We start from the raw sequence: 25,073 nt of genomic DNA, 5'->3' as shown, positions 1-25,073 counted from the left end.
ATCAAGCAGACATCACAAGTCAACATCGTGGTCACATGATACAACAATACTCCGAAAGTTGTTCACAGAATATATAAACATGGAGAATTTTGTTCTTTCATTTTTGTATTTTTATTACAACCAGTATACGACTTTCATTTAATTTTTTTCTTTTTCTCTACAACATTTGAAAAGGTGGGTTGTTAGATATATGTACAGTACTCATGCGAAAAGCAATGCAAATCGCGAGCACCAGGTCACATTTCATCAACAACGTAGTTTTATCTTTTCTTTCAGCAGATTAAAGACATAACGATTTTACTACTCACAATTTCTGAGAAAACGAGTAATTTTCATATTGATTTCATGCATGTCTCATTCAATCTAGCAACATATAAAGTTTGCTAGGCCATCTGGTAAGCAGATACGCTTTGCACAACCATGTTGGCCTCTAGTGATGCTAGACTGGTTTTCATACCTTCCATGTAAGGAAAGATATGGATATCGAGCTGACTTTGAAAATAAAAGTCTACTAGATGAATCTAATCCACTGGGTATTTGGATTGACTCTGCATAGATGTTTATTGCAAGCAACCAAATAACATATACTGCACCCTCAGAATAGTCTGGTTAGAACTCAATAAATTTAACTCACAATCAGTTTAGTTACAACTCAATAATGTGATTGTTTCGTTTGTCAAGTTGTGGTGGAAAATTCCTGGGTTTTTCTGACTTTTATCAATATTTGCAAAATTCAAGGACTTTTCACGGTCGGGAAAAAATTATTATTTCTCCCAACTTTTTCCCGATAGTGTGAGAACCCTGATCAAAAAGTGGCGCCAAACAAGTCCTGACATTTTCCCCTAGCTTTCATCCATATTAGAAAAATTCAAGGACTTTTTACAGTCTGGAAAAATTTACCATTTCTCCCAATTTTCTGGCTGGATGAAGCTTTAACACTGGAGCAATCCATTTTAAAAATATCTCTTGGTTCCCCCCAACCCAACCAGTGGTTTAAAAACGACAAAATGTGTTAAGTCTTAGTGGTTGAGTGACCATCTTGGATGCAGAAGGTTGCAGGTTCAAACCCAGACTGAGTCATACCAAAGACTTATAAAAATGTTACTAACAGCTGCCTCACTAGGCGCTCAGCATTAAGAGGTTAGTGTTATGACTGGTTGGCCTGGTGTGAGGATAATGTGACTGGGTGGGACATCTTGCTACATGTCTGCAGCATGATGCCTTAGTGCTAGACATCACCATAAAATGCCTCACTGCAGACATCATAGGTATATACCTGATTTTTTTTTAAAGCTACATGAAAAATCCAAATTACACACACACATATTGCATATTTTTTTCTTTGAAAATAAATCGTCCTTGCTAGCTAAGGTGCCAATAAAATAACATTATCTACACCTTGGCAGATTGAACACAATGGTGCTTTGTCCTAGCGACATCCTTTGGAGTTCATGAGTTGCCTCCCTTGGTATGTAATGCCAGCTAACCAATAACGTGTTGCATTGTACAATGGCCAAAAATGGAAGAGGAATTGACTTTAAAAGGGTATTTATTTTATACAAGTTTAACATTGAAAGCATGACTATATACCACAGGAAAGCCATTAGAGGTCTATTTGAATGAAAGGTGTTTGTGCAAACATGGACCAGCATTGGAAATTGCTTATTTATCAGTCCATTAACATTCAAGTTGTGTGCTCTCCTTGTCTCGAACAGTGTTGAAGTTTGAACAATTTTGACTTGATACAGTGGCTTGCATCCAATGAAATTCAGGCCCGAATCAGAAATATCTGCTTGACATGCCAAGGTGTAGATATGTCTATCATATCGGAACCTTGGTTAGCAAAGATGGAAATAAATGAACAATGTCACACTGATATTCTTACTGATTAACCTCACTTGCATGAGATTTGAATGCTACAACCCATGCATAATACTTATAGCAGCCATACAATTTTAAGTAATCAGGGGTATTTCTTAGACTGCTCATTACAAGGTAGCAGGGGTCCCGAGTGGCTGAGTGGTCTAAAGCGCTCTCCGTTACGGATCACTGCCATTTCACCTCTTTCTGCATGAGTTCGAGTCTAGGATTCGGCCAATGTGGGTATGTGAGAAAGTTTGCCAGTAGCTTCTCGTGGGTCAGTGACTCTTCCTGGGCTTTTCCTCCACCATTAATACTGGCCGCCATGCATAGTCTATCGTGTGCTGGCGGTAAACCCCATAACAACAACAACAACAAGGTAGCAGGCATGCCCACTATCCTTAACGGTTACCAATTTTAATTTGATTTGGTGATTTAACAGCAATTTTAACACACTGCTGGCTATATCATGCCAAGGAATTGGGAGCAGTTAACTTCCAAGAGCTGCTCCAGGGCAACTGACCTTGGCAGATCTAGGCAGTTACTGAACCGATGACCTTAGGATCACAAGTCTGGCAGTCAAACAATGAGTTACTCACTGACAAACTTTAAACCTAACAACAACTTGATATGTGAATTTTAAAAACTTCATCAATGCACACTACACCTATTGACAAAAATGCACCCAGATTTTTCTTTACACAGGCACGACGGGAACCCTGGGCATATTGGGTTACAAAATCCTGGCATGTCAGGATACAACATCCAAGAGCATGAGTGTAACATGGTACAATTTACTGGCACATCAGGCTACAAAACTCCCAGCCCATGATGATACAAACTCCTAACACATCATCAGGGTACTATCTTTGGACACAAAGTAGTATTATACCCTAGAGTCAACTGAATAAAACACCATAACATTGTTGAAGAGATTTAGATTGCCTATTTAAGAAAGTCATGGGAAACACCTATCCATGGGTGCACCCAATGACACTATAGATGTCATCATGAACATTTGCAATATTTTAATAATAAAAGACATATTTGTGTCATCCCATATACAGTAATTCTTGTTTAAAACAATTTTTATGAGGAATCCATGGAAGCACAGCTGTTACAGTGTCAGACTCATGAATCCAAGGTTCACTGGTTCAATATCTGCTTAGGCCAACACAGGGCTGATGCTTGTGTCTTCAGGAAACAGACACTTTAGGCCAACACAAGGCTGATGCTTCTGTGTGTCCTCGGGAAACACACTTTAGGCCAACACAAGGTTGATGCTTCTGTGTGTCCTCGGGAAACACAGACTTTGTTCCATTTCCTGTGTACAGTATAGTCAATGTGTTAAAAGATAAGCAACCAAATATTTTGTAAACTTTCTATGCTCAATGAACAAAGTGTTTAGAAAATACTAATTATAATTCTAATCAGAAATTAATCATTATATGTAAGGAAATCCCACATTCAAGCATATGATGGATTCAATTAGTCTCATTATCCAAAGGTGAGACTAATTTCTAAGTTTAACCAGTGATTTGCTGGCAAGAATCTCACCATTGTTGATAGAAGCCTGTCTTCCTGCGGACTCGAGGGCTTTACGTTGCCATCTCATCATTGGTCCATTCTGAATGGGGGCATCAAGACGTGTCAGCTCAGACACAACATTCTCAAAATTGAAATGTGACATCTTGGCGTTTTCATATATTCTGCTTTGTGTCTGAAATCAAGAAGAAATAAAAATAAAGCATGTGAACTATTTGGCCAAATAAGTTGAATGTATTTACTAAATAAATCAGGATCACTTTCATTTCTGCATGACAGATGTGACTTGTATAAACTTTGTAAACAAATGACAAAGAGATGTCACTTTGGACTGAAAACTTCAGGCAAAGTGACTTCTATCTTTTGTCTTATTTTGGTACGTGATTGAAAAAAGGATAAAGTAATTATGAGGTCAATTTTGTAAAAGACAATAAAACATTAAAAAAACTGGTGTTTTACTGATTCCACAAGCTAAATAGTATTGAAATACTAAAGTATGCAAAATGCTTATTATGTAAATTTATTAAAGCCATTCTTTCCTGATTTTAAAAACTGCAGTCGAAGATTTCTTCAGGATTTCCGCAAAATTAGAATCTTCCAACAAAATTCCCATTATTATTTTAAAGGGGGTATATCAATTTACATGGATTTTAAGGTTTTACACCATTTGGTTGAGAGGAAAACTGTATTTATCCATGTATGTCATGATCAAGTTTAAAACATTTTTTTGCTGGACTGATGGAATATTCTTATGCAACTAAAAGGTATTTCAAAATCATAATCTCCAGCAGAAATGACTGAGTCATTCATGGCACCAAATGGGATGACCTTTTTGATCACAACAGGAACCACTGACAATGACTCGTACACTTTGCTAGGAACACTAATGATATAATAGGCAATGAAACTTTGAGTGGGATGTCAACACCTTGGCAAGATATTTTGTCAGACAGGGTCAGTCGACATAAAACACTCAAGAAACAAGAAAATATTTAGTGGACTTAAGAATTTATGAAAAATTCAAACAGTAAACAACTGCTCTTCTGAAAATCGTAGTGTGAATCAGTGTTACAAAGGATCACATGTACTTAACACATTAACGTACACTAGTAAATAACTAAAAATTGGATATGGCCTGATTTCTATCACTGCATCCCATCTGGGCCATCACATTGGAATACATGACACATTACAAACCTGTGATTAACGTATCATAAATATAATATCTTGTATTATTCAAAAATTAATTTGTAACAAATACAACTGTTTCCTAAAAAAAGTAAGGATGTTTTGAATTATTTTTTGATGAAAAATGAAAACATTCTGTAAATATCATTAAATAACAATAGGAATTTTGTACACTCCTTGACATAAACTGAGATTCAACAGAGTGCTAGAACTGATTATTTCACATGGAACACTGTGTGATGCTTAGCATAGTGCATGGAGTAAGACGTTTTCCTTGGCCAGACATAATTCACTCTCACTTGAATGGACAAACATGAGTTATATGTCAGTGGTGCAAAGAAATTAGAAAATTAAACTCAATTGCGACCACTGGTTCTACTCATCTGGATATTTAGCCACTACAGGTATGCCCAATGTTTCTAGTAGGGGACTGCAATTTTTGCTGATGGTTCTGAACTCCTAGTTTAAAAATCCTAACGAGGCCTCAACTGAGTATTATTATTGATCGGTCATAAACGCAGTCCAAAAGATAACTTTGTTTGTTTTGGATCTATTTTATTTATTTTTGCCTTGGATACCATTTTCATTCGAATGCTGACAGTATATTGGAACAACGCAAGGCAGAAAATTGAGCTAATGGAAATTGTTGCTTCACTGTGTGACAAAAGGTGCACATAAAATAATAGTTTCTCACAAGAATCACTTTAAAATCACGTGTTTATTTTCCACCTCTTTCTTGGGTATGGTGATTATACAGTTCTAACATCCTGTTGCTACAAATGATGTAACAGTTACAGGTCACATAAGGTCAGCTCCAGGCTCCACACTAATGAGTAAAAGTAACACTGGGGGGTGTCAATTTACGTACTGGTGACTATTTTTATGCGCCAAATCGGAAAAGTCTGTATTGATGCATGACAATTGGGTAGATAAAACACTGCATTTGAGGTCAAACTAAGGTCAGAAACTAAATCATGCACCTTGTTTTGTATTGCCTTATGCATGTCAGGTATGAAAGATGTAAAAGTACTTCTGCCTTGGTATTCTATAGCATGGATCTGCCTTGGCCATCAGACATCAAAATCCAATGTCTTTAACAATGGAAAATGTTTGCACATCAAGTGACATGAACTCTGCAATAGCACTCGGGTCGTCAAATGCAAATGGATGCTTCCAGTCCAGCATGGCATCAACAGAGTATGAGGAGTTGCTGCAGCTGCTGAGGTTAACTGTGCAGCATACTTTTCTTTTTTATCTGCCAGAAACAGGCCATGTTCAACAATGTTCTTGCAGCAAAAGTGCTGGAAAAGATTTGATGTTGTATAGTTTTTAGAATCCTTTCCACCTCTGGAAATGCATGCTTTACAAAGTGTGCAATTTGCTTTGGACTCATCAACTGCATTTACTTTGAAGTAATTCCAGACTAAACTTGAGTGTTTTATGTTCGACATTATGCATAGGCCTGGTAGTATATTTAATAGCGTACAATTATCATGCATAGGCTTGGTAGCATATTTAATAGCATACAATTGCTAGCTTGTCAATATTAATAATCCAATCAATTCGTGCTCTTGAAACAATGTTTAAAATCAAGTATGTTACTACTGTGTTGTCCACCACACTGCAAGTCGCGCACTGAAGCAGCTCAGGTATCCAGGGGTAACGTTGATGGCATGCCAATATCAATGCTGCATAATATTTGTATGTGAGCGTACATCTGCTTCAGGGTGCGACCACTATTTGTTGATTAGCAGCATTGCAGGACTGGCTAAAGAACAGATTAACTATAGTAAGTTATAGTTTCATAGTTGGAAATTTTGCTAGCAATCTAATCTGTCTAGCTATATGCTAATGTGTATGCTGGAAGTTTAACAGCCACACGAGGCCTCATTGGCTGCTGTGACTGGGATGAGTGCATGAATGGTAATGATAATTTGTTGTGTGCAGACAATCAGTGGTAGTTTACAGCAAGTGTTAAAAAGTATTTACTTTTAAGGATATACTGTCTTTCAATTAACCCTCAAATCAAATGTTTATTCCTTAATTTCCACTATTTAATTCTGATTTAAAATTCAAGCCATGTCAAGATGAATGTTATGATCAAATTTATATTCTGGAAATTTGTGTACATCCACATGATTATTCCTACCAATGCAGATTATATGGATTTTTCTAATAATTTATGAGTATGGTAGATTAATCGGTACAGCAAATACCAAATTAAAGAAATCAATTGTTTTCTTATGGGATATGTCAATAAGCTGCCCATTTCGTACCCTGCTTATTCGTTACTGACTTTGATGTTGTTGCTGCATTAACACAAATGCCGAGTTGAACATGCTTTGGTTTGGTTTGTGTGCTTTAATCTGTTCTGACCATAGGGAAGCCTACACACTTCAATAATACAAACACCCCTCATGTAGTAGTACACATGTTCATATTACTCCTTGAAAGTACATTTTTCAAAATACCTTCTGCATAGTTTCATTGTTGAGTATGTTATTAGATGATATAAGAAAATTCCTAATAACAAAATATAATAATAATAATAATAATAGCCACAATAATGGCAAATGATGCAATGAGCTATTTAGAACGGAATCTATTTCGCGAGAAACAATCTATATTTGGCGACAAATAAAGGGAGAGAGGGCATTTTAAGGAAAACGTATTTACCTCAATCGAAACGATGGAATCAAAGTCTATCGAATCATTGTGTTGTACCGACAGAAACATTAATGCAACTTGTAAGACATCAACCCTGTTATTTATGTTTCGGAGTCATTAACAGCGACACCAAAAACAAAAATATCGGGCGGCCTTTTTCATTGTATATCAATAATGGGAATTTTAGTTTAAACAATTTTGGGTTCACCTATGCATACAGTGAGTCAACAATAATCCCTGCGCCAGACAGTTGATCACCCTAATGAACTATAGCATCGTTACAAAACTAGAACACTTTTCCTGTCATCAAGTAAATTCTTGTGAAAACAACCTCTTTGGGAATTTGCGGTATGTTTGTGATATTCAGAGTTTCTCTTCCTGTTCAGCTTCGACCACACTTGCTTTTTCAAACACAGGCTGGTTCTTAAACATCCCGCGAAAAAGTCACATGATCATTCGAAGACCACACTCATAATATATTTCCTGAGAAGAAGCCCGGGTAAATACTGTAACTACCCGGAACAACCACCCTAATCAATGAAATTTTATATATTACGTTTTCTTTGGGACCAAAGTTGTTAAAGTGTTATAACATAAATCCACTGAACAGTACAATACAAATTCACGAATTTATATGAAACAATGTTTGTCCAAGATAACATAACAAGCCAAAAGTATAATTGGTTAAACTTGAAATCGGACGTTGCAAAATTGCTCCCATCAAACAGCCTATGTATATGACATGACAGACGTGATGTTGCAATAATAGTGACAAAACTGTAAAACAGATATTCATCCAGGATGTCACACAGCATCGTTTCTCTATGCACTGTGACAAGACATAGGCACAATGAGACTAGTACACGCCAAATATTGTTTTAAAGTATGCAAAATATAATGTCTGCCCATAAAACGATTTCCCATTAAAAAATAAATTAAAAACAAAATTCCATATTCATTTCGAATGTATGATATATTTTGACATGGCTGTCGAAATGACATGGCAATGTATTGTATATTTTGCCTGAATAAGCTGAAACCAAGAATTAAATGAAAGCACAAGCTGCAATCTTCAGCAATATACAGACAAATGTAGGAAATCTCATCAATATACAAATGTAGAAAATCCCTTTATCTCCTCTGTATTTCTCATCATCATCATGTTTAAGCAAGCTGTTAAAAGAATTAATAGAATAATTATTTCATGTAAGAAAAAAACCGATTTGTATTCAGCTAAATATACAGTGCAACCAAGAACTTGTAAATTTTATGAGGTCACTTTACAATGATTCAACAACAATAATAATAATAATAATAATAATAATAATAATAATAAAAACTTTATTTAGAGAAGGTAACTCAGTTAGTTACAGAACTAATCTACCTTGAGGCCTTCTATCAGTTATGTACAATATATACAGTATATACAACATGATGTGAAGAGTCTGGCTTGACACTAAATAATTAACTAATTTTAAAATTCAAAGTATCAAGCCTGGAACACATTCACAGGCATCAGTGAAAACACAAACATATATAAAACATAAAATGTAATCCTGCATGAAATATTCAGATATGAAAATGATGTAAAATTACAGAAAAGCAGGCGGTATTTTTTGTACTAGAACTGTTCAATTTTCTAAAGATTTCATCCATTTAAGACATTGATTGTGAAAAGATGAAATGCTAGGAGCCTGCCTTATGTCACTGGGAATGTTGTTCCATACCAGTTGACCAGTATATTGAAAACTTTTTTTAAACAATTCCTTCTTTGGCCTTGGTATAATTTAATTTTTTCTTCGTATGGACCTTAAATTTGGAGTGCAGTGCCATCAGCATCTCTTTGGTGAAAGATATTGCTTAGATAGACAGGAATGTCTTTTTTGGATACTTTATACATCAATTTGGCCTTTCTAAGAAATATTCTTTCATGTATTGTTAAAATCTTTATATTATTCATTGCATCCTGAAAACTGCCTATACTTTGATCTAGAATTAAATGGCAAGCCCTCTTTTGGAGTCTTAAAAGTGTTGTTATGTTTGAATTAGAGGTATTACCCCAAATTACATTACAGTAGTCCAGATATGGCTGAATATAACTTTTATAAAAGATGACCCTCTACTGAAGAGGAATGTATGTTTTGATTTTCCTCAGTAGCCAAAGATAAGAGTCAACCTTTTTCGAAATATGTTTAATGTGAATAGACCAAGTAAGATTGTTATCCATGAATACACCAAGAATTCTATCTTGAGAGGTCATATTGAGGCTCACAACAGCAAGAGAAATATAACTTATAGTGGACAGAGAGAGAAATTTAACTTATAGTGGACAGAGAGAGAAATATAACTTATAGTGGACAGAGAGAGAAATATATCTTATAGTGGACAGAGAGAAATATAACTTATAGTGGACAGAGAGAGAAATATAACTTATAGTGGACAGAGAGAGAAATATAACTTATAGTGGACAGAGAGAGAAATATAACTTATAGTGGACAGAGAGAAATATAACTTATAGTGGACAGAGAGAGAAATATAACTTATAGTGGACAGAGAGAGAAATATAACTTATAGTGGACAGAGAGAGAAATATAACTTATAGTGGACAGCAAGAGAAATATAACTTATAGTGGACAGAGTTTTATTAACTACAAATATTGGGAATCTGTGTATGAGGTAGCTGTAGCAGAGACCAGCCTTTGATGTTAACCATAGAATGGTAACATTTGACATAAATCTCAAATAATTCATCGGTTGGAGCGATTTAAGAAAAACTTTGAAATTTTCATAAGATAAAATACTTGCATTTAGAAGGAGCAGCTTATTATCGCTCATTAAGTATTTATTTATTTTTAAATAAGAGAGAAAGAACAGATCTAAAGCATATTTAATACGAATATGAAGGTCTGGTTGCCTTCATAAATATATCTAATAGGTAGTGTTATTACTCTGTGGTCATCAAATAAGTAACTAAAAAGAGCGAAAACCAGCAAGTTTTGTAAAATTCAACAATAATTTATTTCCCTATAATATAAAGTGAAAATGTAAAAATATCTTACAATAATGCGAATTAAATCCCAATCAGTCCAAAATAAATGAAAATGTAAAAATGTAAAAATATCTTACAATAATGTGAATTAAATCCCAAATAGTCCAAAATAAATGAATAAAGTTTAACTCAAATTGAAAATAGAATGTTTACTAATGTAGTGATCTGAATATTTAATTGACAATGATAGAGTAATATTTGCTATGAATTATATTGTTTACAAAATAAATGTTTTTGGTCAGGCACAGCATTAAAATTTCTTCGGACAAGGTCAACTACAAAATATATATGTACATAGCACATAATCATTATGAAAGTCCAACAAATTAAAGATGCATACCAATAACTATATTACACGGAATATGAAACCAGAAAATGGGTTGACTTTTTACAAATGCTTATGCACTCAATAAAGATCAACATACATGATTCCAGTTGTAACAATCATGGAAGACCAATTGTAAGTACATATCAAACATACATGACTTAAAGAAACAAAACACACCTAATTGAGAGAGAAATGGTTAGCTAAGGACTTGGTTGGATCATAGCCTAATTACTGTTGATAAACAAAACAGCTAAGGGTTTTCTTGAGTTATGGCCTAATTACAGATGAAAAATAAATAAAAAAACTAAGGAATTTGTAGGACAATGGCCTAATTACTGGTGATAAACAAATCAAAACAGCTAAGGACTTTGTTAAGTCATGGAATAATTACTGATGATAAACAAATCAAAACAGCTGAGGACTTTGTTGGATCAGTGACTATTTACTGATGATAAACAAATCAAAAAGAGCTTAGGACTTTGTTGAGGGATGGACTAATTCCTGATGATACATAAATAAAAACAGCTAAGGACTTTGTTGAATCATGGCCTGATTACTGATGATAAACAAACGAAAACAGTGAAGGTAGTATTCATTTTAAAAAGGTCTTGCTAGGACTTAAACCCTATGGAAATAAAAGAATAAATTAAAAAATTTCATTACAGATTTTGTACAATCATAAATAAAAGTAAAATTAATCAAAATTGATCAGCTAAGATTCATTGTAGTCTATAAAATGCATGTAATCTTTTATTTGCCACAGATTCTTTGTACATATGATATACCAGTAATAAATTAAGAGTAACGTTATAAAAAAATTGTTCACTGAAAAACCTCACTGAGATATTAGGGATATTCCATTGTACAAACATTTGCAGATAATAAGAGTGGAAAGAATGCACTAGAGATCAAATACATAATCACAACAAGCATAAGGCATCTTTTAAAACTGACACGAGTATTCGTCTTTTTTTTGTTTTCTCTAAACTTTCTTATTCTCTTATTCTTAATGACTAATTTTCAAGTTCACCATTATTCTACTCCGGCAACGGTATATCTTTTATTCGTAACGGCTTGGCGAGGCTCGGATACAGCCACTGTTTGTAGTTTTAGTGAGAGACTTTTTCATTCGAAGCTCCTCGAAATATGAAACTCAAGCGACCTCCGACTTACAGCACCTGTTGTACTATATACGTTGCTCTTTAGACCTTGATATCTCGATCCTTTATGCTCTGCTGTGCTTCCAGAGTAAGCGAAACGTGTACATACGAAACTGTTTATCGTACGGTGCACTATGTACTTGATGCCTATGTATGCAGACACCGACCGCAACTTCGCAAGCTTGATACGTTTATAGTGAAAACAGTGGTTTTAAAACGGTCCGTAAGACATGTAACTCTGGTCCTACATGTAAGACCTTGACGCTGATATTTATGTTGTGGGCGTCAACAAAAATATGTGCTATGTCTTACATTGTAGGACTGATGTAACTCTTATTATGTATTTGTATAAGGTGGCATGCATTGGTAAGGTTTTTACCCGCTGTCGTCACTCCAAACAGAATATTTCATTTTTTTGTTGTTGACCCATTGTAGTATTGATTCTACATACCTTTAAGTGGCAAGTATTCGCTTCATTTGGATTCTTATACATCCTCAATCCTTTGAAAAGACATTATTTAGATGCCCCAAGAAGTGCATAGAGCAAAATCAATGTAAAAGAATAGACATTTTTGGATGAAATGAACTTAAAAGGTGTGATTTAGTACAATCCGGATTGAATGTCATGTGCTGTGATATCTTATTTTATATGTTTAGGCTCTAATAAACAGTAACAAAGAAAAAAGTGAAGACAACAAGCTTTGTAAAATTTAACAAGTAATTTACTTCCCTAGAAAAACAATGAAAAAATAAGAACTTACAGTTTTAAGAATCAGATCCAAAAATAATCCAAGAATAATCCACAAATTAAATTTTAGAAGTCCTAGTAATAAAATGTTCTAATGAAATTTGAGTTCAAGTCACGATGAAAAAATTCAAAATGGAAGGTGTATTTGTATACTGTAGCCTGTATAAGACTGACGTGTCTCCAGTTCTTTATTGTACCACAGAATATAATATTCCGGTGTGTGAATTTCTGAATAAAATTTCACAAAATGTTTTTGTCCAAGAATTCTGTAATAGCACTAAAATATTTTGCAGGAAAACAAATTAATCTTTTAGAATCAAAATAATTGGAATAAAAATTAAAATGTAACTCCAAACTGGTCACAACAAGTGTTTTTAAGCCCAAACTGACTAAATTCTCTATAAACATCGGTATTAAGCATGACTAATGCACAATTCCGGTAAGACCAGAATTTTGAAGTAGAGGCTGTTTATGTCAAAAGTGACATATTCCCAGATGACCATGACAAAAACCAATCATTTTACTCTAAGAATAAGATAAAAAAAAAAAAGTTGTTTACTTGACTCACTGGTTTCTGAATCAGGGTGGGGAGCTAGGTCAGCATTAGGAATTTACAACAAAACATTCAGGTCAAACTAAGTTCTGGAAAATGTCAAATTCCAGTAAACAAAATTACATTACTCTAACATGCAATGAAAAAATATAATTTAAAACTTACAAAGATACAACTAAATTAAATCAAATATTCATAACAGATGTCACAATGAAAGCTACACATTTATAAACAAATTAGTACTACCCTATATTGTGACCATTCCACTCTAAGTGCTCTTTTCTTGACCCAAGCTTAGAACATGGCCACCATTGTAAAAGACTAGAGATCAATAATTTTTGTCTGGAAGTTTCTTGACAACAGTTAATGTGAAGATCATTCAGTAATTAGGATTGAATAGACTTTGGTTAAAGAAAAGTAGTGTTAAATTTTAAAAGAACAATTTATATTTAATTTAAAAGAGTAAATATGCATGCATGAACCATGTGACTTGTACTATAGATGAATGCCACTGGAAGGAAAGGAGGTTAAGGGTGGCCTGGAATTCATTAATAGTTTACATGTAGATCTTTGAAACTTATTAGCTGGAGTCCAGGCTTACAAGTTTTGCAGTTTATGATTCTTAGAATATTGTAAAATCAGATATTGAGGTTTCATTCTAAACATATTTTTGAGTCATACCTGCCAGTAATATATTCATTGCTATTGTGAATTTTGATTGGATTATTTATAGACACTAGCATTTAAAAGGAAGACTCATAAAAGCTGGTACAGGTATTACCTGCCCTCAGATGCATATGAAAAACTGACATCATTAGAACAAGGAATTTGCAAATGGATATATTAGTTTTTAAAGTAATTTTGTGTGCACTGTATTTTCTTGGACATCATTTTTTTAGTCATAAGTTGCAGGAAAACTTTTAATTAATCGAAAATTACATTTTAGAAGATGCACTCAAACTGAAATTTAATTTTAAACAAATTATTTGGTGTACTTGAGATAAAACTCTTTAATCCTCTACCCAATCCTTCTCCAGCACACATACAATCCGTCTTTTTTCTTAGCTCCCTCTAAGTGTGAAAAATTATAATTGGAAGCAACACATTTCCTGCTGTGGAAACTGCACAGATTTTATTTTATCTGCATCAGTCATGTTAATTCTTTCACTTTTAACCCCCTTATCAAAAGTCCATATAGGAACAAGATCAGAGTACAGAGTAGTTTTGTCATCATATCTTATTAGTTTCATTATGATTGTATTTTTGGCAAAATAATAATCTTCTCTTCTGGCCTTCAAGAATTCATCAAATTATTTTATTTTCTCATCCATATCGTCTGGGAGGTGCTGGGTCATCAATGTCCATGAATGAAACAACTTGACTGTATCACTTTAAAAACTGTTCTATACTATTTTTTCAATTTATTTTCAAAATTGCCATGAATACTGGTAAATTAGTCAAAGTGTGCTTCTTTAAGTCAGCCGACTTTGTATATAAAAAAATGTGCACACTTACAAGAATCCAGAGTTGGCTTTTGGGTTGGATTGCTTTCTAATAAAATAACCTTTGTATTTGATATCCTGTTGGTAATTTAAAACAGTGAGGTTATTGCTTGCTACCAGTTGTGTTATTCTCCATCCAGTCTTCTATTTGATTGCCATCTGTAATCATAATTGATACAAATGGGCATTGATGTTTGTAAGGTAAATAGTACTGTACACACAGCAATAACTTGGTTCATTAATACTTTTGTAACTCATGCTAGTGAAATAATTGTCATTCACTCTCACAGTGAATATATTTTCAAATAGTGATTTTTATTTGTGAGATACTGTCACATAATTAACCTGGATATAATACAGTCTTGGTTATTTTGTATCTTACACCATGTTATTTCCCTCTCACTCATTTGTATCTTACACCATGTTATTTCCCTCCCACTCATTTGTATCTTACACCATGTTATTTCCCTCCCACTCATTTGTATCTTACACCATGTTATTTCCCTCCCACTCATTTGTATCTTACACCATGTTATTTCCCTCTCACTCATTTGTATCTTACACCATGTTATTTCCCTCCCACTCATTTGTATCTTACACCATGTTATTTCCCTCTCACTCATTTGTATCTTACACCATGTTATTTCCCTCTCACTCATTTGTATCTTACACCATGTTATTTCCCTCTCACTCATTTGTGATTTTGTTGGATTCAGTCTGATAACTTATTCAAATCTTTGAGTACAACGGACATGATTCCTTTCTCTATAACTCATGTCAATGAACAACATGTCATTTGTTATCTAACATAAATGATACACAATGCAATATGGATGCATATGCTACATATGGGGAGTGCATTGATGTATTCTTTTCTTTAATAAATTGCTCATGATGAAAAAAGGAGAATAAATAATAACAATACTGGGTTAGTTACTGTCATGTTATTTTCAAATAAGTTTTGTTTATATCTATTTTAATGCAGTATGCAGTGGGGGAGGGGGCTGCAAATTCAACACAAATTTATTTGTTTCTCAAGTCTTGGGACATATGACCCAGGTGAAAAAGTTTCATCGTAAGTTCTGGGACAGCCTAAAGATTAATCATTTTATCGTGTCCCATTATATATGCCAAATATGGTACTTGTAATTTGACATTGTAACTGGTGCTCACTAAAGTATGATCCTGCATCAATGTTTGCACAGGTTGTTGACCTTTAAATTTATATCAGGTAATTGACCTTCAAGCTATCTTATATCCAGCTCTAAATACTTCCTCTTCTTACTTTAAACATATTTTATTGTTAAAGTAACACACTACAAGTATATCAGAAACAGCTTTTCTTTAATTATACATGTACCTTGTCATGGTAATAAAACAATGATAGGATAACTAATCTTCCATAAATTTGGACATAGTCAGGACTTTGACACTTTGTCACTGCAATATTTATTGTATGCATATCAACACCATGCAGGAATCACAACTGTGGACTGGTGAGGTTGTATAAATATGAAAGAGTTATCTTTTCTATGTGTTTGCTGCACAATATAGACCTGTCTTACTGAGTATTAAATTTAATATATAACTGATCAGTTGTTTTGGATATCTGTGTGCTAAGATCACGTACGGTTTCCATAAGTACATTAGCCAATGAAATTGCAGCCACAGTACATGAAAGTAAGATAGGTGTATGCCAACATTTTCTGCATTGTGCATGTTGCAAATTCAAAAAACATCACCTTATACATGTCACTCAGAAGTTCATGCTATCTGTAGAGGCCCACTTACCTGAAATTCTCTGCATGCTTATAAAATCTGTTATTATACCACCTCTGATGACTTGCACATTTTGTTGTGGAAGATCACAGGTATTTGTGACATATTATACTGACTATCCCTTGAAATAAACTGGTTGTCCAAAACCTGTTTTTGTTGTCAGTTTTCATAGTCCAAACTACAAATTTGGACATGTATATCAATCAGACTGTACTTATAAACATCAAAAGCAATTTTGTTTTTAGTGTACCATACATACCAGCATATAGGTTGAGTCCAACTACATACAGTATGGAACTTGATTGCATTATATACTGGCAGATCAGGGTCAGTGCTATGTATTCTTTGGATTGTTACTGATAACAACTAACAAACTTCAGTGACACAGATTTGCCAGTAGACTATGGCAGATCTGGGTCTGTGCAGTTTGTAGTTGAATTTGACCAATATGCTGATACTTAGTAGTTTTCTTTGTTCGGAATGATACAAAAAATTGCACTTGAAACGGACAGAGTATAATAGTTCCTTCTAAGATCCAAACTTGCAGATTCCAACATAGGTAGTAATGGTAACTGATAAAATAAACTTACATTTCCAATAGGATTTTGCAAGTTGATTATTACACCACTTGTGAAAAAAGTTATACAGTGAAACCTGACTTAAAAGACCACTTCTGTGTGAGACCAACTGTCTTGAGAGACCATATTCTCAATGCACAGATTTTTATGTTATGTAGCATTATGACCTGTTGTGAGAGACCACCTGCCTTGAGAGACCATATGTTTTTGGTAGAAATCAATATTTTGTGCATTGAAAATATGGTCTCTCAAGACAGGTGGTCTCACATAGAAGTTGTCTTTTAAGACAGGTTTCACTGTATGGTGGTGCTCTACAGTTTCATATTAGAATTTTAAAGAAAAAGAATTTCCACAGCTTTCCTCACTGATTATTCTGGCTATTTAAAAAAGACCTTGTATATCTTAGGTACAGCTCAAAGAACCTTTCATTCCCTTTATTTTGGTGTATGATTGATGGGTGTAATATAGGTTATAGAGTATACAGCTTGGCCTTACTCAAGATGTGCACCTTTCAAAAAAGTGCTAGCTCCACTTGGTCATTTTCACTTCCTGAACTTCAGAGGTAAATTGTATAAAAAAAAGAGTTGATTACTTTCATGAGCTGGTATTATCGAGTCTGGCAAAATTCATTTTCCCTATTTTAATAGCTGCTACAGATAATGTACTTTACACTAATTCAGGCTGATTTTTTTAGCACAAGGGAGCAGTCATTTTAGTTAGCATTGTGCTTAGATCATGTACAATTTCCAAAAATACAATATCCTTAGAAATGTTGTTGTTGTTGTTGTTGTTGTAGGGTTTAACGCCATTTTTCAGCACTAGATAGGCTATACATGGCGGCCAGTATAACTGTGGAGTAAGAACCCTGGAAAACCCAGGGATGAACCACCGACCCATGAGAAGCTACTGGCAGGCTTTCCCACGTACCCATGCTAGCCGAGCCTTAGACTTGAACCCACGCAGACAGAGATGAGATGGCAGTGATCCGGAACGGTGAGCGCTTTAGACCACTCGGCCACTCGGGGCCCCTTCCAAAGAAATATCATCCACATTACATTCATATAGTATAGAGGCATGCCAATATTCTCTCCATTATGGATGTTTTAAATGCAAACAACTTCACCTTATATACGTCACTCTGTCAAAAGAACAATATAACTGGTGAGCGCCCCCTATATACATGGGATGAATCTTGTATGTATTTGAGATGAATCTTGTATATTATTAGGATGAATCTTGTATATGCTTGGGATGAATCTTGTATATTAGGATGAGTCTTGTATATACATGGGATGAATCTTGTATATACTTGAGATGAATCTTGTATATTAGGATGAATCTTGTATATACTTGTGATGAATTTTGTATATACTTGAGATGAATCTTGTATATACTTGAGATGAATTTTGTATATTAGGATGAATCTTGTATATGCTTGGGATGAATCTTGTATATACTTGAGATGAATCTTGTATATTAGGATAAATCTTGTATATTAGGATGAATCTTGGATATGCTTGGGATGAATCTTGTGTATGCTTGGGATGAATCTTGTATATGCTTGGGATGATACTTGTATATACTTGAGACGAATCTTGAATATACATGGGATGAATCTTGTATATAGTTGAGATGAATCTTGTATCTGCTTGGGATGAATCTTGTATATACTTGGGATGAATCTTGTATCTGCTTGGGATGAATCTTGTATATACATGGGATGAATCGTGTATATACTTGAGATGAATCTTGTATATACTTGAGATGAATCTTGTATATAGTTGAGATGAATCTTCTATATAGATGAGATGAATCGTGTATATAGTTGAGATGAATCTTGTGTATAGTTGAGATAAATCTTGTATATACATGGGATGAATCATGTATATGCTTGAGATGAATCTTGTATATAGTTGAGATGAATCTTGAATATACTTGGGATGAATCTTGAATATACATGGGATGAATCTTGTATATAGTTGAGATGAATCTTGTATCTGCTTGGGATGAATCTTGTATATACTTGGGATGAATCTTGTATATAGTTGGGATGAATCTTGTATATACATGGGATGAATTATGTATATACTTGAGATGAATCTTGTATATACTTGAGATGAATCTTGTATATAGTTGAGATGAATCTTGTATATACATGGGATGAATCATGTATATACTTAAGATGAATCTTGTATATACTTGGGATGAATCTGGTATATAGTTGAGATGAATCTGTTTAAGGCACAGATTGTTCAGTTAGTTACATGCTTACTTAACACTATGACCTTCAAGGCAACCCTGACATTGTTAAGTAATGGAATGTTAATGAAGAATGATTATGGTACGAATTCAACATTTACAAAATTACAAGATTTTTACCTCTACTATTGCATTTATTCACTAGATGGCATTTTGAAGGTATGTGAGTGTTTGAACTTGTGACTACATTACCTACCATCTCATGCATACATCATGTTCATTTTCTTTTTCTATTAATATTCCACTCTGAATATAATTGTCTTCCCTAGACCTCTGGCTTATTTTTATTTTACAGGTTCTCAGCTTGTATTCTGTGAGAGCCAGAAATTTGCTATATCAAAGAAAGAAAATGACATCTGGAGGTAAAATATATAACATTAAAATCTCTTTGTCACTTTCAACAGTCTTTCTAGCTCTATACTTACCTACCATAAAATCTGTAGAAATTAGTACATAAGATTTTTTATTATTCCTCTCCACAGCAGAGTATACATATAGTGTTACTCATGCAGGTATGGTATATACATCTGTACATCCATCGCACCATGGTTAAAATCCATTTAGACCATTTCAGACACTGTCATGGGGTAAAGTGTGGACTGTGAATACATGTATAGTTGAAAGTGCTTGTATAGCAGGGGTTCAATGGAGATGGAAAATAAGTTAATTGACTTTACTGACACCAGATGACATACCAATGGAGATATGTCAATTTGTCAATTTTAGTACTTAATAAGAGAGTGAAGACAGTCCTTTCTTCATGACAGCAAATGGAAATTGTGGAAATATGAAAATTTGTCAATTTCATTACATAATAACAAAGTAAGATGAACAGTCATAACAGCAAACAGCCAACTTGAAACATGGACATTTATCATTTTCAGTACATAATAACAAAATGAAAGTGAACAGTCCTTTTTCCATGACAGCAACAAGCAAACTGCAGTGCAGGTATAGCTTGCACATGCAATTCAAGCAAGGATAAAACCTATTTGGAAAGTTTTGCATTGTTGAAAATAATAATAGCTGTATACAGGTATGCACAGTGGATGACTAGACAAAGAAACAAATGGTTTTAAAGAATGAATAAATGAATGTATGATTGTAGACATAGACAACACAGACTAAAATGACTTTATGACTGTTACTTTACATTGCAAAATAAAGCATAAGTTTAGTCATTTTCTGCAAGAAACATAATTAGGAAAAATAATTTCATTTAGTAATGAAATCAATTTTCTTCCTCTGAAAAGAAGAGATAAACTTGAACAATATTTTAACTGGAGTCCATGTGTATTAATGCCCTGTTACACTTGAATTGTTAGAAAATTTACATGAATTATAACGTATTAACTTTTTTCTTTTAGAATTATATTACATATCAAACTTCTTGCCCCTTTCTTTTAAGAGAATTCACAATTTCGACACAAACATTTTTAAATCTTCACTTTGTGACAGATACCTGAACATTATCATGTGAAATTGTTTCTGCTCCTTTGTACAAAATCATGGTTAAAATCAGGACTTAATTTTAAGAAAAATAGCGCACATAACACATCATTGCCAGAAAACATGGTGCCACTATTTTGTAATGAATAATATTACATCTATGCTCCAATTACCCCTACATATTTTGTCGTTTTTCCCCCCAAAAGTCAAATAACCTGAACGTGAGTATTTTGTGCTACTCTTAGAACAAATTATATTTGTAAGATTGTATTTTTTAAAAAAGAATGATAGAGGGAAAGGGATGTGTTTGTGGGAAGGAGATAATGTGTTCATTGTTTTGCATTGCATTCACAATTTCTATTATTCTTAAACATTTACGGTGTATGTAGTGTAAATCTGTTGTCTGTATTCATTAACGTCTGGGCACCTTGTCATAAAACACTGGAAGCTCAACATTTTCTTGAGTATTTGCACACAATATCCCTATGTGATTATGGGTGTTTCACAAATGAGAATTACATTTCCCATAAATTGTTACGTAACTTTACGGCATGACCCAGGCACACGTAAGTGCAAAGTTTTTCATAAGTTAGTGGAGAGTGAGATTTGGAGAGAGAGAGAGGTTTGTTTTGAGATGCACCTTGACATCACTGTGTAGTGCATCTTTCTCTAATAAGGCTATTTTCAAACATATTCATATTTGATCTCGGTGAAAAATATGTAAATATTATGTGTATTATACATTTTACTTGTTGATTAGTCTGAAAAATATATACAAGTGAGACTTTAAAACATCAATTTGATGAAATTCTGTCCAAAATCACGGCAGGAAATTACCCTTTTATCTGTGGTATGAAATGGTCGGGAACTGTTTGTATTCAGATAGGTAATCCATTAGTCAACAGATAAATCAAGATGGATAAAAATATAAGCCAGTAGACCAAGTTCTTTTTCATAGCTTCTGTTCATTACTTTAAAAAAAAATTCTGTGTGCTTACACGTGACATGTCAACATTTCCACTACTTAGGATCATAACAGCAGTCTTTATATAAAATGAAAAAAAAATGAAAACAGTCCTTATAGTAAATCGTCATAATGATCATCATTATCACCATAATCAGTAATATCCTCATGAAATTGGGACAATAAATGTTTAAATAATATACCAATAATGACTAATATTAAGAATTCTTTCCTGGTGACTGCTGAATCTGTGGTCCTTAGATAAAAAAAAGAATGTGCCAGCTAAAACAAAAGATAATATTAAAGAACATCTAATACTGAAGGATATTTAAAATGGAAAGTTGTTTTAAAAATGACATCAGTACAGCTGTTAGTTAGTATTTAGTTCCAATTTTATTTTGACACTGTGATTCTATTGAGGAATTAATACGCTATTGCCACTGGTTTATTATGATTGCATAGTGATATTAATTATTCCCACTTGTTTGTGTTTTATTTTCACTGTGATATGTATATTTAATTTGTATTGTTTGTAAAAAAAATTAATTCATATGACATGGATAATTGTATTTTAGACTTGACAGTGTCCAGAATCAAGTTCATGTTGTTCCAGTTCATGTTGTTTCTGACTTGAAGCAGATATTTTTACTTTGGTAAACAAATAATAAATAGCTAATATTTTTATGAGTGTGGGTTAAATATTTGGATCATTATCTTGGTCTGAGCCAAGGACATTATGTTTACTATGTTCTTTATTATAATTTTGGTAACAGAATCTTTTGAATAGAATTTCCAATTCAGTAATAGTCCTTTACTTTACCAAGATTTTTATTCCTCAAGCAGAAATCAGTGTTATTATTGTGTTCAATATTTCATTTGACTGGAATTATTTATTCAAATAATTGTTCTCAGGAATTACAAAGTGCTCAGTAATATTCTTGGACAGAAACTTTAATTTGGAATTATAGTGAATTCAAACAAGGATGTCTTGGTTTATATTTTTGTGACTCATCAAAAGACTGTTGGAACATCATCACTCTTCAGGTCATCACAGACACATTGCTACATTAGTACATTTGAGACTAGAGGCACATCAACACCTTTAGTGTTGGATCTTTTTTTGAAATACTGCTGAAACTTAAGTAGATTTTCGTTCATTAGGACAGATGATAGAACCTTTTGGTTTATTTCGGGAGTTAATGTACATTGCTATAAGTTCTTTTCAGATTTTCACTTTGTATTCTAGGGAAATAAATTATTAGTTGAATTTGTCAAAACTTCTTTATTTCCTCTTTTTTCTGTTACTTGGTTTAAGACCATAGAGTTGTAGTAATGGAAACTGCATAATGTGTAACCAAAAGAAAATGTGTGTTTCCGGTCAGCTGACCATCCCTGTATCTTATTGCTGACCCTATCAATTTTTCCCCATGGTAAAAAAAACATAATCCTGAAATTGATTTGTGCATCTAATTGAGCCAGTTTTGCCCAGTACTTATACAATGTTTAAATAAAAAACTTCTTACCTACCCAAATCTTAAAACCAGTGCAATAGGAAACACATATTTTTGTTGCCTAGGTGTATAATGGTACCTCAAAGCTGCAAATATTGTCATTAAAAACAATTGCTGCATCTTTGTAAACTTGAGCAAACTAGTATTGATGCAAATTATAATCTGTCTTTGTATACATCAGGTGCACTGTGCATGAAACCGAAATTCAGTTGAAATAATTGAATCCAAATAATATAATGGTGCTAAAATATACCCAGATGGCTACTCAGTCAAAAACATAGATTTATGGTTTTACTGATTATCAAACAGTGGAACAGTGACTCAAATAGAGGTAGAAATTTGCATCAAGTCAAAAGAATAAGAACAACAAAATAAAAACTCTAATTATATTGATAGATTAATTACATTTTCTTCAGGTTTCTTTTTCAAGTTTGTATCTGTCTGCAGAAGAGTTTTGCTCTTCCCATTTCCTTGTCATCTATTTGCCATATTTATTGATCTGAATGTGTTAGTACAAGTCTGTATAATGTCTCATTTAATCATGTAATTGTATATTTGTCAGCCAGGACCTTCAGACATATCAAAACAGAGGTTCTTGATTCCTACTTTATTTCATAGAGCCTTGCTTAGGAATTTAATCTTAATATGCCTTTTTTCTTCAGGCATGTGGCTTTACAAAAATAATGCTAGAAAAAAATTACAGAATGAAGAAAATGAAAAATGCATATTGTATGACATCTTAGCGAAAACACATAATCCTTGATAAGAAAGAATTTGCATACATTAGGGTGTTTAAATGCTGTTCAAAATAGAAAATTGATATGATTATCTTTTCTGCAGAACATCTGTGCCTTGAGATTTATGATAAATATATGTGCTATGTTCCCATAGCTATTTATGTATTTACTTTTTAATGATGAATATATGTGCTATGTTCACATACAGGGTTCCCATGCTATCGGGGAAAAGTCGGGAGAAATTATAATTTTTTCCCCGACTGTGAAAAGTCCTTGAATTTCGCAGATATTGATGAAAGTCTGGAAAAGCCCAGGAATTTTCTGCCACCACTTGATGCATGAAACAATCACGTAATTGAGTCGTAACTAAACTGATCGTGAGTTAAATTTATCGAGTTCTAACCAGAACATTTGGAGGGTGCAGTATGGATCGTTTGATTGGTTGAAATAAACATACATGCTGAGTCAATCCATACACTCAGTGGATTACATTCATCTAGTAGACTTTTATTTTCAAAGTCAGCTCGATATCTGTATCTTTTCTTACATGGAAGGTATGAAAACCAGTCTAGCATCACGAGACACCAACATGGTGGTGGCAAAGCGTAGCCGCTTACCTGATGGCCTAGCATTAGATCGTGTGATACATGCATGAAATCGAGATGAAAATTACTTATTTTCTCAGAAATTGTGAGTATTAAAATCGTTATGTCTTTAATCTGCTGAAAGACAAGATAAAACTGCGCCGTTGATGAAATGTGACCTGGTACTTGCGATTTGCATTGCTAGTAGCATGAGTACACAAATCTAACAACCCACATTTTCAAATGTTGTAGAGAGAAAAAAATTAAAAATTAAATGAAATTCGTATACTGGTTGTAATAAAAATACAAAAATGAAAGAACACAAATTCTCCCAATTTATATATCCCGCGAACAACTTATGGAGTTTTGTTGTATCACGTGACTACCACATTGTCATGTGCTCTCTGCTTGATAAATCTGACTGACCTAATTGCTGGTTTTTACAAAAAAGGATTTTCATTTAATATAATTGAATTTTTGTACAACAACATTTTAAAGGAGTTTTGTTGTTGATATCACGTGACTATAGAACTTCCGATGTCATCATTTTAAATTTGTGAAGTCATGTGACTAGTAATGCAAATGGCGAGTACTGGGTCAGGTTTCATCTAC

At 33.6% G+C, this 25,073-nt stretch overlaps 2 protein-coding genes across 7 annotated transcripts in view; one reads left to right on the top strand and one right to left on the bottom strand.

Annotated features, from left to right (window-relative positions):
- Nucleotides 1-17,916, bottom strand: part of LOC149800360 (cell division cycle protein 20 homolog) — a 71,019-nt gene extending 53,103 nt beyond the window's left edge. For 2 of the 4 annotated variants that reach the window (XM_089959982.1, XM_089959985.1), the window contains exons 1-2: nt 7,592-7,684; nt 3,418-3,580 (exon numbers count right to left, since the gene is read on the bottom strand). In XM_089959982.1, coding sequence (XP_089816108.1) covers nt 3,418-3,550 — 133 coding nt within the window. In that variant the 5' untranslated portion in view covers nt 3,551-3,580; nt 7,592-7,684. Of the gene's footprint in view, nt 1-3,417; nt 3,581-7,468; nt 7,685-16,391 lie in introns of those variants that run through there. The other 2 variants (XM_089959984.1, XM_089959983.1) reach the window with 2 other exon arrangements.
- LOC149800359 (peroxynitrite isomerase THAP4-like) overlaps nt 11,765-25,073 on the top strand; it is a 93,259-nt gene continuing 79,950 nt past the window's right edge. The window contains exons 1-2 of one of the 3 annotated variants that reach the window (XM_089959986.1): nt 11,765-11,885; nt 19,512-19,578. In XM_089959986.1, coding sequence (XP_089816112.1) covers nt 11,865-11,885; nt 19,512-19,578 — 88 coding nt within the window. In that variant the 5' untranslated portion in view covers nt 11,765-11,864. The other 2 variants (XM_089959987.1, XM_089959989.1) reach the window with 2 other exon arrangements.

Source organism: Sinohyriopsis cumingii, chromosome 5, assembly GCF_028554795.1.
Source record: "Sinohyriopsis cumingii isolate HCF-2022 chromosome 5, ASM2855479v2, whole genome shotgun sequence".
In the NCBI taxonomy this organism is placed as follows: Eukaryota; Metazoa; Mollusca; class Bivalvia; order Unionida; family Unionidae; genus Sinohyriopsis; species Sinohyriopsis cumingii.
The sequence above is the reverse complement of the archived record's forward strand: the minus strand, read 5'-3'. Positions and strand labels throughout refer to the sequence as shown.